General features: G+C 39.7%; 1 protein-coding gene across 4 annotated transcripts in view; it reads left to right on the plus strand.

Moving 5' to 3' along the window:
• uggt2 (UDP-glucose glycoprotein glucosyltransferase 2) overlaps nucleotides 1-12035 on the plus strand; it is a 44647-nt gene extending 32612 nt beyond the window's left edge. For 3 of the 4 annotated variants that reach the window (XM_030757742.1, XM_030757746.1, XM_030757743.1), the window contains 8 exons: nucleotides 5628-5732; nucleotides 5847-5931; nucleotides 6027-6209; nucleotides 6346-6506; nucleotides 7428-7542; nucleotides 7649-7765; nucleotides 8367-8532; nucleotides 8691-12035. In XM_030757742.1, the coding sequence (XP_030613602.1) occupies nucleotides 5628-5732; nucleotides 5847-5931; nucleotides 6027-6209; nucleotides 6346-6506; nucleotides 7428-7542; nucleotides 7649-7765; nucleotides 8367-8532; nucleotides 8691-8716 (958 nt within the window). In that variant the 3' untranslated portion in view covers nucleotides 8717-12035. The remainder of the gene's footprint in view (nucleotides 1-5627; nucleotides 5733-5846; nucleotides 5932-6026; nucleotides 6210-6345; nucleotides 6507-7427; nucleotides 7543-7648; nucleotides 7766-8366; nucleotides 8533-8690) is intronic. The other variant, XM_030757745.1, reaches the window with a different exon arrangement.
• Nucleotides 12036-12104: the final 69 nt, after the last annotated feature.

A 12104-nucleotide genomic window follows, 5' to 3' on the forward strand; every position in this document is an offset into this window, starting at 1 on the left:
AGGCGGACAAACTGGTGATGGCTAATCAAACAGGCATAGTCGCAGTGGGCAAGCAGATGAAGAAGGCCGTAGTGATAGACGTAGCAATACCAAGTGATAGCAACATCAGGAAGAAGGAACACGAGAAGCTTGAGAAATATCAAGGGCTGAGAGAAGAGCTAGCGAAGATGGGGAAGATGAAGGCAACAGTGGTCCCCGTGGTAATCAGAACAGTCATGACCCCCAAACTGGGAGACTGGTGCCAGCAGATTCCAGGAACAACAGCTGAGATCTCTGTCCAGAAGAGCGCAGTCTTAAGAACAGCTAAGATGCTGTGCAGGGCCTTCAAGCTCCCAGGCCTCTGGTAGAGGACCCGAGCTCGAAGGACAAAAAAACACTTGAAGGCCGAGTGGGGATTTATGAGTGAATTAATGAGTTGAGAAGCAACTTCTGGAAAGACAGTAGGAGAGCGGGAAGCCATAAAGCTAAAAGGGGGAGGCTCTTCAGCTTTGTTACTTAAGTGGAGTTCTTAGTAATGCCACGGTGCTGGATCTGGTATGCCTGGAACCTCACATTCAGCAGAAGCGGACTCTATTTTTTTGTAGAGTTGCAGAGTGCTTATCACATCTAAATATCATTTGTGGGCAGTGAAGGCCTGAACATGTATACTGGGGTGTTTTTATATATCAGGTGTGGCTGGATGGTGCCATAAGCAAGTAGTTGCAGTCAGAGCTCTAACTGCAGTACCATCAAACGATCATGTCCTTGATGTTTGTACTCTCAGGGATGGGAGAGGTGCTTAGAGTAGGATCACTGCTGCTAAATAAATGAACAGATTGAACTGGATGGATTCTTAAGACCATTTGCAAACGTGCTTGTATTTAATTTCCCATGGTGGGCTTATACGTAAGTAATAAAAATACTCATAGCATTAAAATGTTACATAAAAGGTGTAATAAGATGGTTTCTAGGGAAAAGAAAAATTGCTCCTTAAGTGCCTGTAATGTATATATCTACAACTAAAATTCAGTTGCATTTGTAGAGGCGAGTGCTCCTTTCTGGACTGATTCCAGTGTACCAGTCCAGTCCGGTCTCAAGCCTGTTAGAAGCCCGTTGTCCATAAAAGGGGACCTCTCTTCTCATTAACATCGTGCAGCCAAGAGTAGATAAAAAAAAACCAAAACAGTCTGAAACCAAAAATTAAGAGCAGTCTAAAGCCTGAAGTTTTGGCTGACAGGGTTTACTTGTACATATATTTAACTGATCATTTGACACTAGGTAGGTATGTTTAATGTGAATATCCACCGTTGTAATAATATACAGTCAGGTCCACAAGTATTTGGACAGTTACACGATTTTTTTTGTAATCTTGCCTCTCCACCACCATTTCTAAATAAAGGTGTGACTAAAGTGCATTCCTTGAGCTTTAATTCAAGGGGTATGACAAAAGTATTGTATTAACCGTTTAAAATTTAAAACCATTTCATACATAATTCCCCATTTCAGAGAGTCAAAAGCAATTGGACAGTTGCCTGACAAGCAGTTTATTTACTAAGTGAGCCCTTTTAGCTTATTATTCCATGAAAAATTAAGCAGATTAACCATCTGGAGTTGATTCACACTGTTGAACTTACATTTAATAGCCATTCACTGGAACTCTCAATATGAGGTCCAGAGAGAAAAATCCCGTCAGAACATCTAACCAAAGAACACTCACTCTAGAGGAGGTCAACATATCACTTCAACGTCTACAATCAAGAGACATCTTCATGAATGTAAATACAGAAGGTTTACACTAAAAAACAGGAAGGCCAAATTAGACTTTGCCACAGAACATCTAAAAGATCCTGCACTGTTCAAGACCAACTTGTACCAGAATGACAGGAAGAGAAAAGTATGGAGAATGAAAGAAACAGCTCATGATCCAAAGCACACCATATCTGTCTAACATGGCAGTGTTATAGCATGGGCATATATGGCTGCCAGTGAAGCCAGGCCATTAGTGTTTATTGATGATGTGACTGCTGATTGAAGTAGCAGAATGAATTGTGAAATGCACAGGGCTATACCCTCTGCTCTGATTCAGCCAAATACTGCAAAGGTGATCAGGCTGCATTTCACAGTGCAAATGGATAATGACCCAAAGCATACTGCAAAAGCAACCCAAGATTTCTCAAGGAAAAGAAATGGGATGTTCTTCAATGGCCAAGTCAGTCTCAGCCCAATAGAATAGCTTTTCGGTTACTGAAGACAGAAAGACCCACAAACAAGAAGCAACTGAAGGCATTTATTTAATAGGAGGTATTATAAAGTTAGCATCTGAACATTTCAGCAAAGACATTGCAATTTGTGATCTTAGAAAAAAATAGTTTGTTTAAAGATAACAGTGACCTTAAAGCCATCATTTCATTACTTTGTATCAGAATAGTTTGAGAGATTGATTGTAAAAAGCAGGAGTGAAGGCCATGTTTTTCCAGCACTTCCAACGAAACTGTGAGATGAATTCATGTCAGCAAGCATCACTGAGTCTAACAGAGTAACAGAGTTGGTGATCGTGTTTAAAGGTAGATCTCTGTAGAGCAATGACCGGACTGCAAATGGGGTTTTGCCTTCACATTTTTGTTGCACATTCTTTTGTTTCTTTTTCTCATTTTGCTGTCTCTGGCCTTTGTCTCTGGTTTAGAAAAAAGTTAAGTCACTGTTTCTACTCACCCTGAAGAATTTAGCAGGTTTAGTGTTCATTATGCTGCTCTTTGAAATACGAAGCATCTGGGCCACTTGGGGTGTGAGAGAGCAGCAGCTGTTACCTGAGGGAGGTGTTCAGGTTTTGGGTGAAGGGTGCTGTAAAAAGTGCATTTCATTGTTTTTCTAAACTGAATCCAGATATCTGGAAAAGAAAGCATTGTCTGTGTGTTTATTTACCGAAATCTTTGCAGTTATTAGGGTGGTTTATTAAATAAGGCAAAAGTAAATGAACAGATTCTCCACAGTAGAGAAACTGAATGTCATTTTTCACCTGCCATGGTGTGTTGTGTGTGTATATAGGTGTGTTAATAGCTACAGTGGGGGCAATGAGGGACTCAGTAAATAGTCTAGAATGACCCTGTTCGATCTATAGAATTGGAGGGCAAACAGAAGTAGAGTTTTGTCCAGTTGGTGTTGTCCACAGCTCAGGATTTATACAGAGCTTTATGGACCCTTCCAGAGGTCCAGATTATCTTGGGGTGAGTCAGCCAAGCAGGTTCTCACCTGACCCTCTAAAGCTGCTTATCTTGGGAACCCTGTTGTTGTGCTGGAGGCCCTTCATAATGGCCGGCTTAGTCATGGCAGGCAGTCGGCTTCCCCAGATCCCACCGATGTGTGGTAACTACCCAGAAGCCAACTGTTCAACTATCAAGAGTCAAGAAGGAAGAGTGCAGGCTAGAGTTCAGAACTACAGATTTAAAAAGAATCAAAATAATAAAGGATTGTTACGGGCCATCACTGAGTTTGTGTTTCGTGGGTATATCTTGCTTATCGGTTAGATGTGTGCCAGAGAGTTGGTTTTAGAGGACATGTAGGAACAAACAGTATTCTCCCTTCCCTCCCTTCACACCTCCCTCTCACTCACTGGTGTCTTCCTGAAGCCTGGGGGCTGAGGCAGTGGTTGTGATTGAGTGTGGGAGAGACACTCCTTCCCTCATCAGCAGTCTATTATGGACAAGGACACAGTTTGACTGCAGACTCATCTACCCTCCAGCACAAGTCCTGATTTCTGTCTGCTAGATGTGCCTTGCATCATGAACCACTGCTCTTTAGTAGCAGTTTGGATATGTTGATGCATTCCCAAGTGTGGAGAGTGTCCTTACTTTGGATTTTTCCTGCATTTGTGCTCTTATCTCAGCATATAAATATTTTACCTAGTGGATTTTTATCTGTTATTTTACATTTACCTTAATTAAAAGGTAACATTTGTCTAACAGGTAATATGCTGACTTGCTTGGGATTATCTTCATATGGGTGTTCTTGGCATCTGTGTTTAGAATGTAGGCACTATAAAACCACCCTGTTCTTCTGTCTTCACATTTGAGAAACCACAGGTAGTTTTTTTCTAATAATTGTTGATATATTTTCCATCTATTTCCAGCAATTAATCAAGTACTTATTCCAGTACTAGGTGGCTACAGTTCATTCAGTTTCTTAAATATATACAGTATTTAAATTTATTTCATTCTCTTGAATAAAATCAGTTATTTAAATCGTTGCCTTGTAATCATGAAATTCCTTCAGAGCTTCTTCTGTATCCTCATCCAGCAACACCAGGTTACTAAGGCAACAGCCATGTGGATAGATCTTTAAAAAGTGGTCTGATAAATTTGCACCTGAAGTGTCACAGTTTAATTGTATAATAATGATGTGTTTAAATAAAGTCCTGAAAATCCAAACCACATAAAGGTTTAAAGAAACAGTTTGTTAGTTTTCTACTTGCAAAATTGTTTTTGCTTCAAAGCCCGATCTAAGCCAGCTTTAGTGGTTATTTCTGAATAGAATAAAATGCCTTTATTGTCATTACACAGAATGTACAATGAGATTGGAGTTGCCGCACATCAAGAGGGTCCTGGGTTTGAGCCCAAGGAAAAGTTTATTTGTTGTGGAGTTTTTCTTGCGCTTGTGCTGGCTTTCTCTGGGAGATCTGATTTCTCTCACCAAGCCAAACAATGCTGCCGTGTATTTGTATATTCTAGAAGATTCTGGAGGATCATAATTCTAATCAAATTTGGAAGTAATACAAAAAACTGTGGCTAAAACACATATACTGCAAGACCTGCAGTCCTAAATATGAAATAAACTGGGAAAAAATGAGCTGTTGTAGGTAAGTCTGCATGTCTCAATGAATATATGTCTGTCCTCAGGAAAAGCTGCCACAGACTTTCTACATTATTACCATGAACCAAGAGTATTGCTTTTAAAGAAGATAATGAGCTACGATGTGATTGGCTTGATTTTTAACCAACCCCTAACACAATTAACTACATGTATAATGTATGATAATGCATTTTTGCATTATAACCCATTTTCTTTTGAAGTGGCACATGCACCCTGCTTCAAAAACGCCAAAGTGTGTCGAAATTGCACCCAGTGAATAGCGCACTTACAGTTTACAGCTTGAATCGTAAAAAATGTATTTGCACATCAAAGTCATCGATCGTGTCATCTGATGACGTGAGGCTCTGATTTAAAGCAGGTCATCTGTGCATAGATTTTAAGTGATTTGTTTTCAAATTAATCACTCACTTTGTATTGCGCGCTCTGTTAATGTTGTGGGGATGCAAACATAGAGAGCTGCTTAAATGTTTGCTGTGTGTGTTCTAACACTTTATTTCAGCTCTCTAGGTGAGTGCCAGCAGGAGCTGAGAATCAAATTTGTTGATTTCCGCAACATTTCCATCCACATTATTATTATTTTATTTGAATAAATCATCACAGTGTGTTTCACTGTGTTGCATGGTTTGTTTGAAAGTGTTTTCTGCTGGCTGTTACAGCTGCTATTACCTCTGGCACTACAAAAGCATGGTGGCTGTTGGCTTAGTTTTGATTTATTGTCACTGTATGAGAAACACGCACCCATCCGAACAAAACTGACTCAGGTATTATGGTCTCATTTGCAGCATCACAGGTGGTGGCTCAAAGAAGGATGATGGAGAGAAGAAAAAAGACGATGTTCTAAACATATTTTCAGTGGCCTCGGGCCATCTGTATGAACGCTTTCTGAGGTGGGTCAGCTTTACTTTCCAAACACACGCTTCCTTTTGAAGTGCACTATGCATTGCATTCCTCTTAGCCCTGATCCTCAAATGTAACCTTCTCCTATTCTGTCTCTATTTCAGAATAATGATGCTGTCTGTGCTTCGGCATACAGAGACGCCTGTCAAATTCTGGTTTCTCAAGAATTATCTGTCTCCTTCTTTCAAAGTAAATCTTTGGTATATCACTAGTTATATCACTTTGTTATCCAAAACATGTATTTCATTGATTTAACCTCTGGAATGTATTTCTGCTGTCGTCAGGAGACCATCTCTCACATGGCCGAGTCATACGGCTTTCAGTATGAGTTAGTGCAGTACAAGTGGCCCCGCTGGCTCCACCAGCAGACTGAAAAGCAGCGGATTATCTGGGGATATAAGATCCTCTTCCTGGATGTTCTATTCCCTTTAGCTGTGGACAAGATCATCTTTGTGGATGCCGACCAGGTAAGGATCAAACTGAAATGAGGTTGGAAACCACTATATTGCAGTGTGCAACTGAAAGCGAGACTTTCTGAAACCCACTGAAGTGTCTTCAGTCCTTTGGCTGCTTACCAAAGTCTGTCCTTGCTGTGTTTTGCAGATAGTTCGGGCTGATTTGAAAGAGTTGAGGGATTTAAACTTGGAGGGCGCTCCTTATGGCTACACACCATTTTGTGATAGCCGCAGAGAGATGGAAGGCTATCGTTTCTGGAAAACTGGATATTGGGCCTCACATCTTGGACACAGGAAATACCACATCAGGTACGCTTCCACTAACTCTTTGATATCTGGTGTTTTACATGTTGCTGGGAAGATCAGCAACTGTCTTGTGAATAATGTCTCTCAATGTAGAATGATGGCCTTGGCTTTATAACCCTTCCCAGATTGATGGGCAGCAACAATTGCTTCTCTAAGATCATTGCTAATGTATTTTCTTCCTGTGCATTGTGTTAATTCCTATACTGTTCTGCTTCTGCATTTTGGCCTTGTTTTTTGCTAAATCAGTGATGACATATCTTAGAATTCAAAGAGGGTGTAGTTTTTTTTTTTTAAAACCATGAGTGTATTTAAAATTTCACATTACAAAACTGCAGTTAATGTATTGTCAGAGGCTGTTTACATAGGTAGGCTTAGAGCTGAGTGACTATTTTTTGTATACAGCTATGGTACATATAAAATCATAAATCATTGTCACGAATAAAATGTTCTGCTCCTTGCTTGGCTTGTGGTATTGAATTTTCCCACTGTCAATGTGATGGCTAATCAGGCAGCAGCCAGTGGATGAACAGAGAGAGCAGAACGTTTCACTTCACCACCGGCTGACGGTGTCGGAACAAGAAAAGTCAGAAAACCACATTGACTTGATTGGATACCAGTGTGGTGCTCAGCTCCACGGAGCAGGACAAAAGCAGCAAAGATGAGAGATGATCAGTGAGACCAAGAAAAACATAAGGCATTGAAAATCCTGTGGGAGACTTAAATCTAATAAGTGTTAAGTGAAACGACATATTCGGTGCATTTGGGTTCATTAATATGCTGCGTTAGGTACAATAATGTGAATATGGCTGGGGTATTTGTCTTCATTTACTTTAATTTTTGTTCCTGTGGGATTTCCCTTTCAGGAAATGGTTTTCTCACACCTGCTTTCTATGTCTCCTCTCTCTTCTCTCATATTTCTTCCAGCGCCTTATATGTAGTCGATTTGAAGAAGTTCCGTAAGATTGCAGCCGGGGACAGATTACGAGGCCAGTACCAAGCCTTGAGCCAAGATCCAAACAGCCTGTCTAACCTGGACCAGGTACATAACTCAGGGGTACTGCTGTTGCATTATATAGTGTAGAGTTTGTTCTTTCACGACTTCATTTACTTCTTAATATATTATATTTGTTTTGTGATATTTGTAGGACCTTCCTAACAACATGATTCACCAGGTAGCCATCAAGTCTCTTCCTCAGGAGTGGCTGTGGTGTGAGACATGGTGTGATGATGCCTCTAAAACCACAGCTAAGACTATAGACCTGGTGAGTCCCGTAGCAGTTAGATTTGACTGCATAATAATTCATTTTGTGGAAACTTAAGTGGGATACATGGGATTTGCTAAAAAAAAAAAAAAAAAAAATCTGCATCAAATCAAGTTGTTCCTTTATTTAGATTGTGAAATCCACAAGTATCTTTTATCTTCTTCTTTAAATTCTTTTTTGTGTTAATTGAAAAATATTTCTGTACCACATTATATGTAATATTATCAGCTTTATATGTTGTAATCGTGTGCTGCAGCTGCTACAACTAAAATTCAAGAGCATCCTCCCTGCCACAATTGTCCATGAGGCATTGGTATGTAGGAAACGGCTGAGGAGCAATCCTGCAGTGTCCTAAACTAATTTAGAGAATTACTGGACAGGCTCCAGTAGGCTGGAATAGGAAGTATTGTCTCATTGTGGTATAGGTCACCACTTGGTAATTCAGACACAAGACATAGCCTAATATGCTTTTAACTGAATTGGAAATCAGATTAGGTTTAAATGCCTGTCACAGACAGTGCTAAGAATGACCATCTGACTTGTTGGGAGAGAGTATCACTGGCGGCACGACCGATTCGCTTTCTCTGCTTTTCTTGTCCAGTGCAATAACCCAATGACTAAGGAACCCAAGCTAGTGGCTGCAGCAAGGATTGTGCCTGAGTGGGTTGAATATGACAAGGAGATCAAAGAGCTGCTGAGACAGGTCCAGGAACAAGAAGACTCAACAACACAAAAGCAGACTCCCGCTCCCTCACAACATAAAAAAGGTTAACAATGAAAACAGTTCTCTTTCTTTAATATACATATTTATATGACTGGCAATTAAAACTGTAAAGTGTTTCTGTTCTTCTGCGTGATTATTCTTACCTCCACTCATACCACTGTGATCATTCTATCCAATCCCACCCCCCCACCCTCTGCACAGCAGACAACCGCCGTGATGAACTTTAGTGTCTGCCAGCACCACGCTGAAAAGGAAGGAGGCAGCACCTTTTGCATGCAGGCCACCTGTGAAGCTTGAAGACAGACAGTTCCATCTAAACATAGCCATGGTGCGTTACATCCCCAGCTGGAGGAGGATGTGATATTTTCAGATGCCATACCTGCTCCTGCACTCGGTACATCTTAAGAGAATCAACACGTGATGTAATTGTTAACTGCTAGCCGTGAACTCATGGTGTGCTGAGCTCTGCAGACAGATCTTGTTAAGTATGTGGTTCCTGAAAAATGAAGCTAACACAGAGAGAGAAAATAAAACAAGTGAGGTCAGTGTAGGGATGTGTTGAAGGACAAACAGTGGGCATTTATTGCACTGATAATGTGAACAAAGAATCAAAATTAGGGAAGGTACAATTTAATTGAAAGTTTTATTTTTTCATTGAAAACTCTTTCAAAGGCTGTTTTTACATCTTCTTAATTTGACATAGAAACATTTTGACTGAATCGCTAAATGACTGTTAGAATTACTTTCAAAGCTGTTAGAAGAACAGCAATTAGCCTAATGTTGACTATTTGTGAAATCCATCCATCCTTTTCTGATTATTTGTGAAGTCCCACCACCAAATCATGAGTGTTAAGTGTTATCTTAGCAACTGTAAATGTCAAAACCACAAGTGTTGAACTTTTTTTTCCCTCATTTGTCTGCTTATCTGTAACTTGGAGCTCCACTCAGCAGAAATCCAGGAAACCACTCCTCCCGCAGCACTCCCCTCTCCATTTTAGGCCATCCAGTGATGTTCAGCATCACTCAGCAAAAGAATCATCTTTCATTATATTTTAAACTTCTTTTATTACCTGGCCCCAAAAGACCTGTAATTAGCCACAGTCTCATGTCCCTGCCTAGAAGGCCTGAAAAAAGCTGCAGGAGTCCAGTTCCCTCTCAGACCACTTAAATTACAACGCGCTGAAAGGTTGTTCTGGGCTTTAAGCTATAAAAATGAGCTTGGTCAGCTGCCAGCCCAAAGACACGGGTCATAGCTTCAGCTAGCTGGCTTGATTACATTATTTTGGGGGATATTACACATTAATACATTCTTTTACAGTAGCAAACAGTGTGAGTATCTCTGTCCTACAATACACAAAATTGCTGTTCATTTATTTCAAAGACTGCGACATGGATCATGGGTGAAAGTGTAGTCTTTGTTCTAAGCACATGTAGCTCCGGCATCAGTTTTGTCCCCTCAGGTGTAGGCATGCATTTGCCTTTGTTGTGCAAAGTGTTTGTGGTTTTTTTTTTTCTTCTTTATTTAAAGTAACCTGTAACATCTGAAAATGAATGGAAAGTTGCTTAAAAACACTAATTGTTCTTCTGAAGTTTCTTCTCAACTCCTCAAAGTCTCTTTTAACCATGTGATGTAAAAGTATTCCCTCTATTAGACAGTAAAAATATGAACTTGTTTAAGTTGCATTTCAGTGTTTGAGTTAAAGATGGCAGCCCACATTCAAGCTGGAAAGGTGAATGAAAACATTTAAATTAAAAATAAATGTAAATGCAGAGCAGTACATCTGCCATCTTTGAATCCTGTGCGCACGCTGTGAGGTAACTAAAAGCAAGGCAGGGAAAACAAAGAGCGGGGCTTGATGAATTATTGTCCGTCTCTGCCAGGTGTAACATACGACTTTGCCTCAGCAGCCTGGAGGTGTACTGTGAAGCAATTTTAACATAAAGAGGCTTTCTTTACATTAGCTGGCTCCTAAAAGCTAAAGCCTGAATCAGAGGTCATTAGAGTATCATGACCGTGGTAGTAAATGCTATCTGGCTTCAGGCTCTGGGTATGTTTAAGAAAAAGGACCAACTTACTTCAGCCGTGAGCAGGGTCTTCTCCAAAGGCAGGGGGCTGGCTGCTTTTCACTTCTGCTGCAAATGTTGTAAATTTGCACTCCTCTACATTTTGAAGCTTGAGTTACACATTAATTTGCAGATGTAATCAATAAATTATGTTTTATTATTATGAATTAAGGCAGCCTACATTATATGAAGTACAGTTAGCATTAAACTGATTTACACATTACTCAATTAATATAATGTATAATGTTTGGAGAAGGGCCGCCCTGCTTAATGAGTATGCAGTTTATTTTAGGTACAGTACCAGTCAAAAGTTTGGAGTGTGTCCAAACTTTTGACTGGTACTGTGTATTTTTTGTACTTCTGTAGGCTTTTGAATGCAGAGTACTGCTACTTTTACTTAAGTAAAGGATTTAAATACTTCTTATTTTGTATTTAATAACTATACAAAATAAGTTCCACTTGGGCACAAGCCGTTCCTCAAGAGCCTGAAAACACTTTTCTATTCCAGTTTTAAAAGATGTATTGTAATTCTGATTTATATACTGTATATACATATTTAAACATAAGTATACACTGAAGTAATGAGACTCATTGTGGATTGAAGGATGTGATTATCGCATCAGGTTTTAACAAAAAGTCAATTTTACTGATTGAGCCTTCATTGTGATTAAGAATCTACCAATAATCAAATGTGTTCTAATAACTGCAATACCAGCAGTGTAAAACTGACTTGGAAGCAAATCCGAGTCGATCATAAGACATATTTATGCATTTTGTGCACCACTAGTTGAATGCATGTTTACTGCTACTGCATAGCTGCATTGAGTGACTATACTAATGTTTATATATGATGCACTGTTCCCACAGCTGAGAGTCTACATCACTCTTAAAGAACATTGGAAAAATTGGTGAAAAAGTGGTTCTCTTTAGAGCAACCTGTAATTTAAAACTATGAGCATGACTTCTGGAGCAGGTTAGGATTGCATTATAAGTACTGTGCTCATCTATCCAGGTAGTGAGAGCCACCTTTGCGACAGTGAAAACTCTGGTTTTAGTGTCATCATTCTTCTAGCCCATTCATCTTGCTCTGTAGTACACCCCTCAGGCAAGACGTTCATATTATGGATGAAAAGCTCCCCATTCACACACTTAAGGTCATGGTTTATGGATAGTATGGGGTTACTACAGTATGTTTACATGTATTTTAAACTTCATTGTACTTTTACAATTTTCTCTTTTTTGTTGTTGTTTAAATTCCACAATGAACCAGTGTTTTGTCTCAGGAATCAACTGTCCCAAGATCAGTGTTGCTGCTGTACTGAGTAAGATTTTCTGTCTTAAAAGTGAAAAGGGGAAAAAAAAAAAAAAATGGGTGCAGGAAGGCTGCTCTCAGGGCACCCATCTTTCACTGTGCTGTATCAAACAGAAATGTTTATATTACTGTTTGGTGGATCAAGAATAAATCTTTGCTACAAAATGTCACTGCATTACAAAAATTGCTTGAATCATCATTTTCAGTGTGGCAATCAGGAGGAAGTCACAATTATTACC

The sequence above is a fragment of the Archocentrus centrarchus genome, chromosome 21 (genome assembly GCF_007364275.1).
Source record: "Archocentrus centrarchus isolate MPI-CPG fArcCen1 chromosome 21, fArcCen1, whole genome shotgun sequence".
Lineage (NCBI taxonomy): Eukaryota > Metazoa > Chordata > Actinopteri > Cichliformes > Cichlidae > Archocentrus > Archocentrus centrarchus.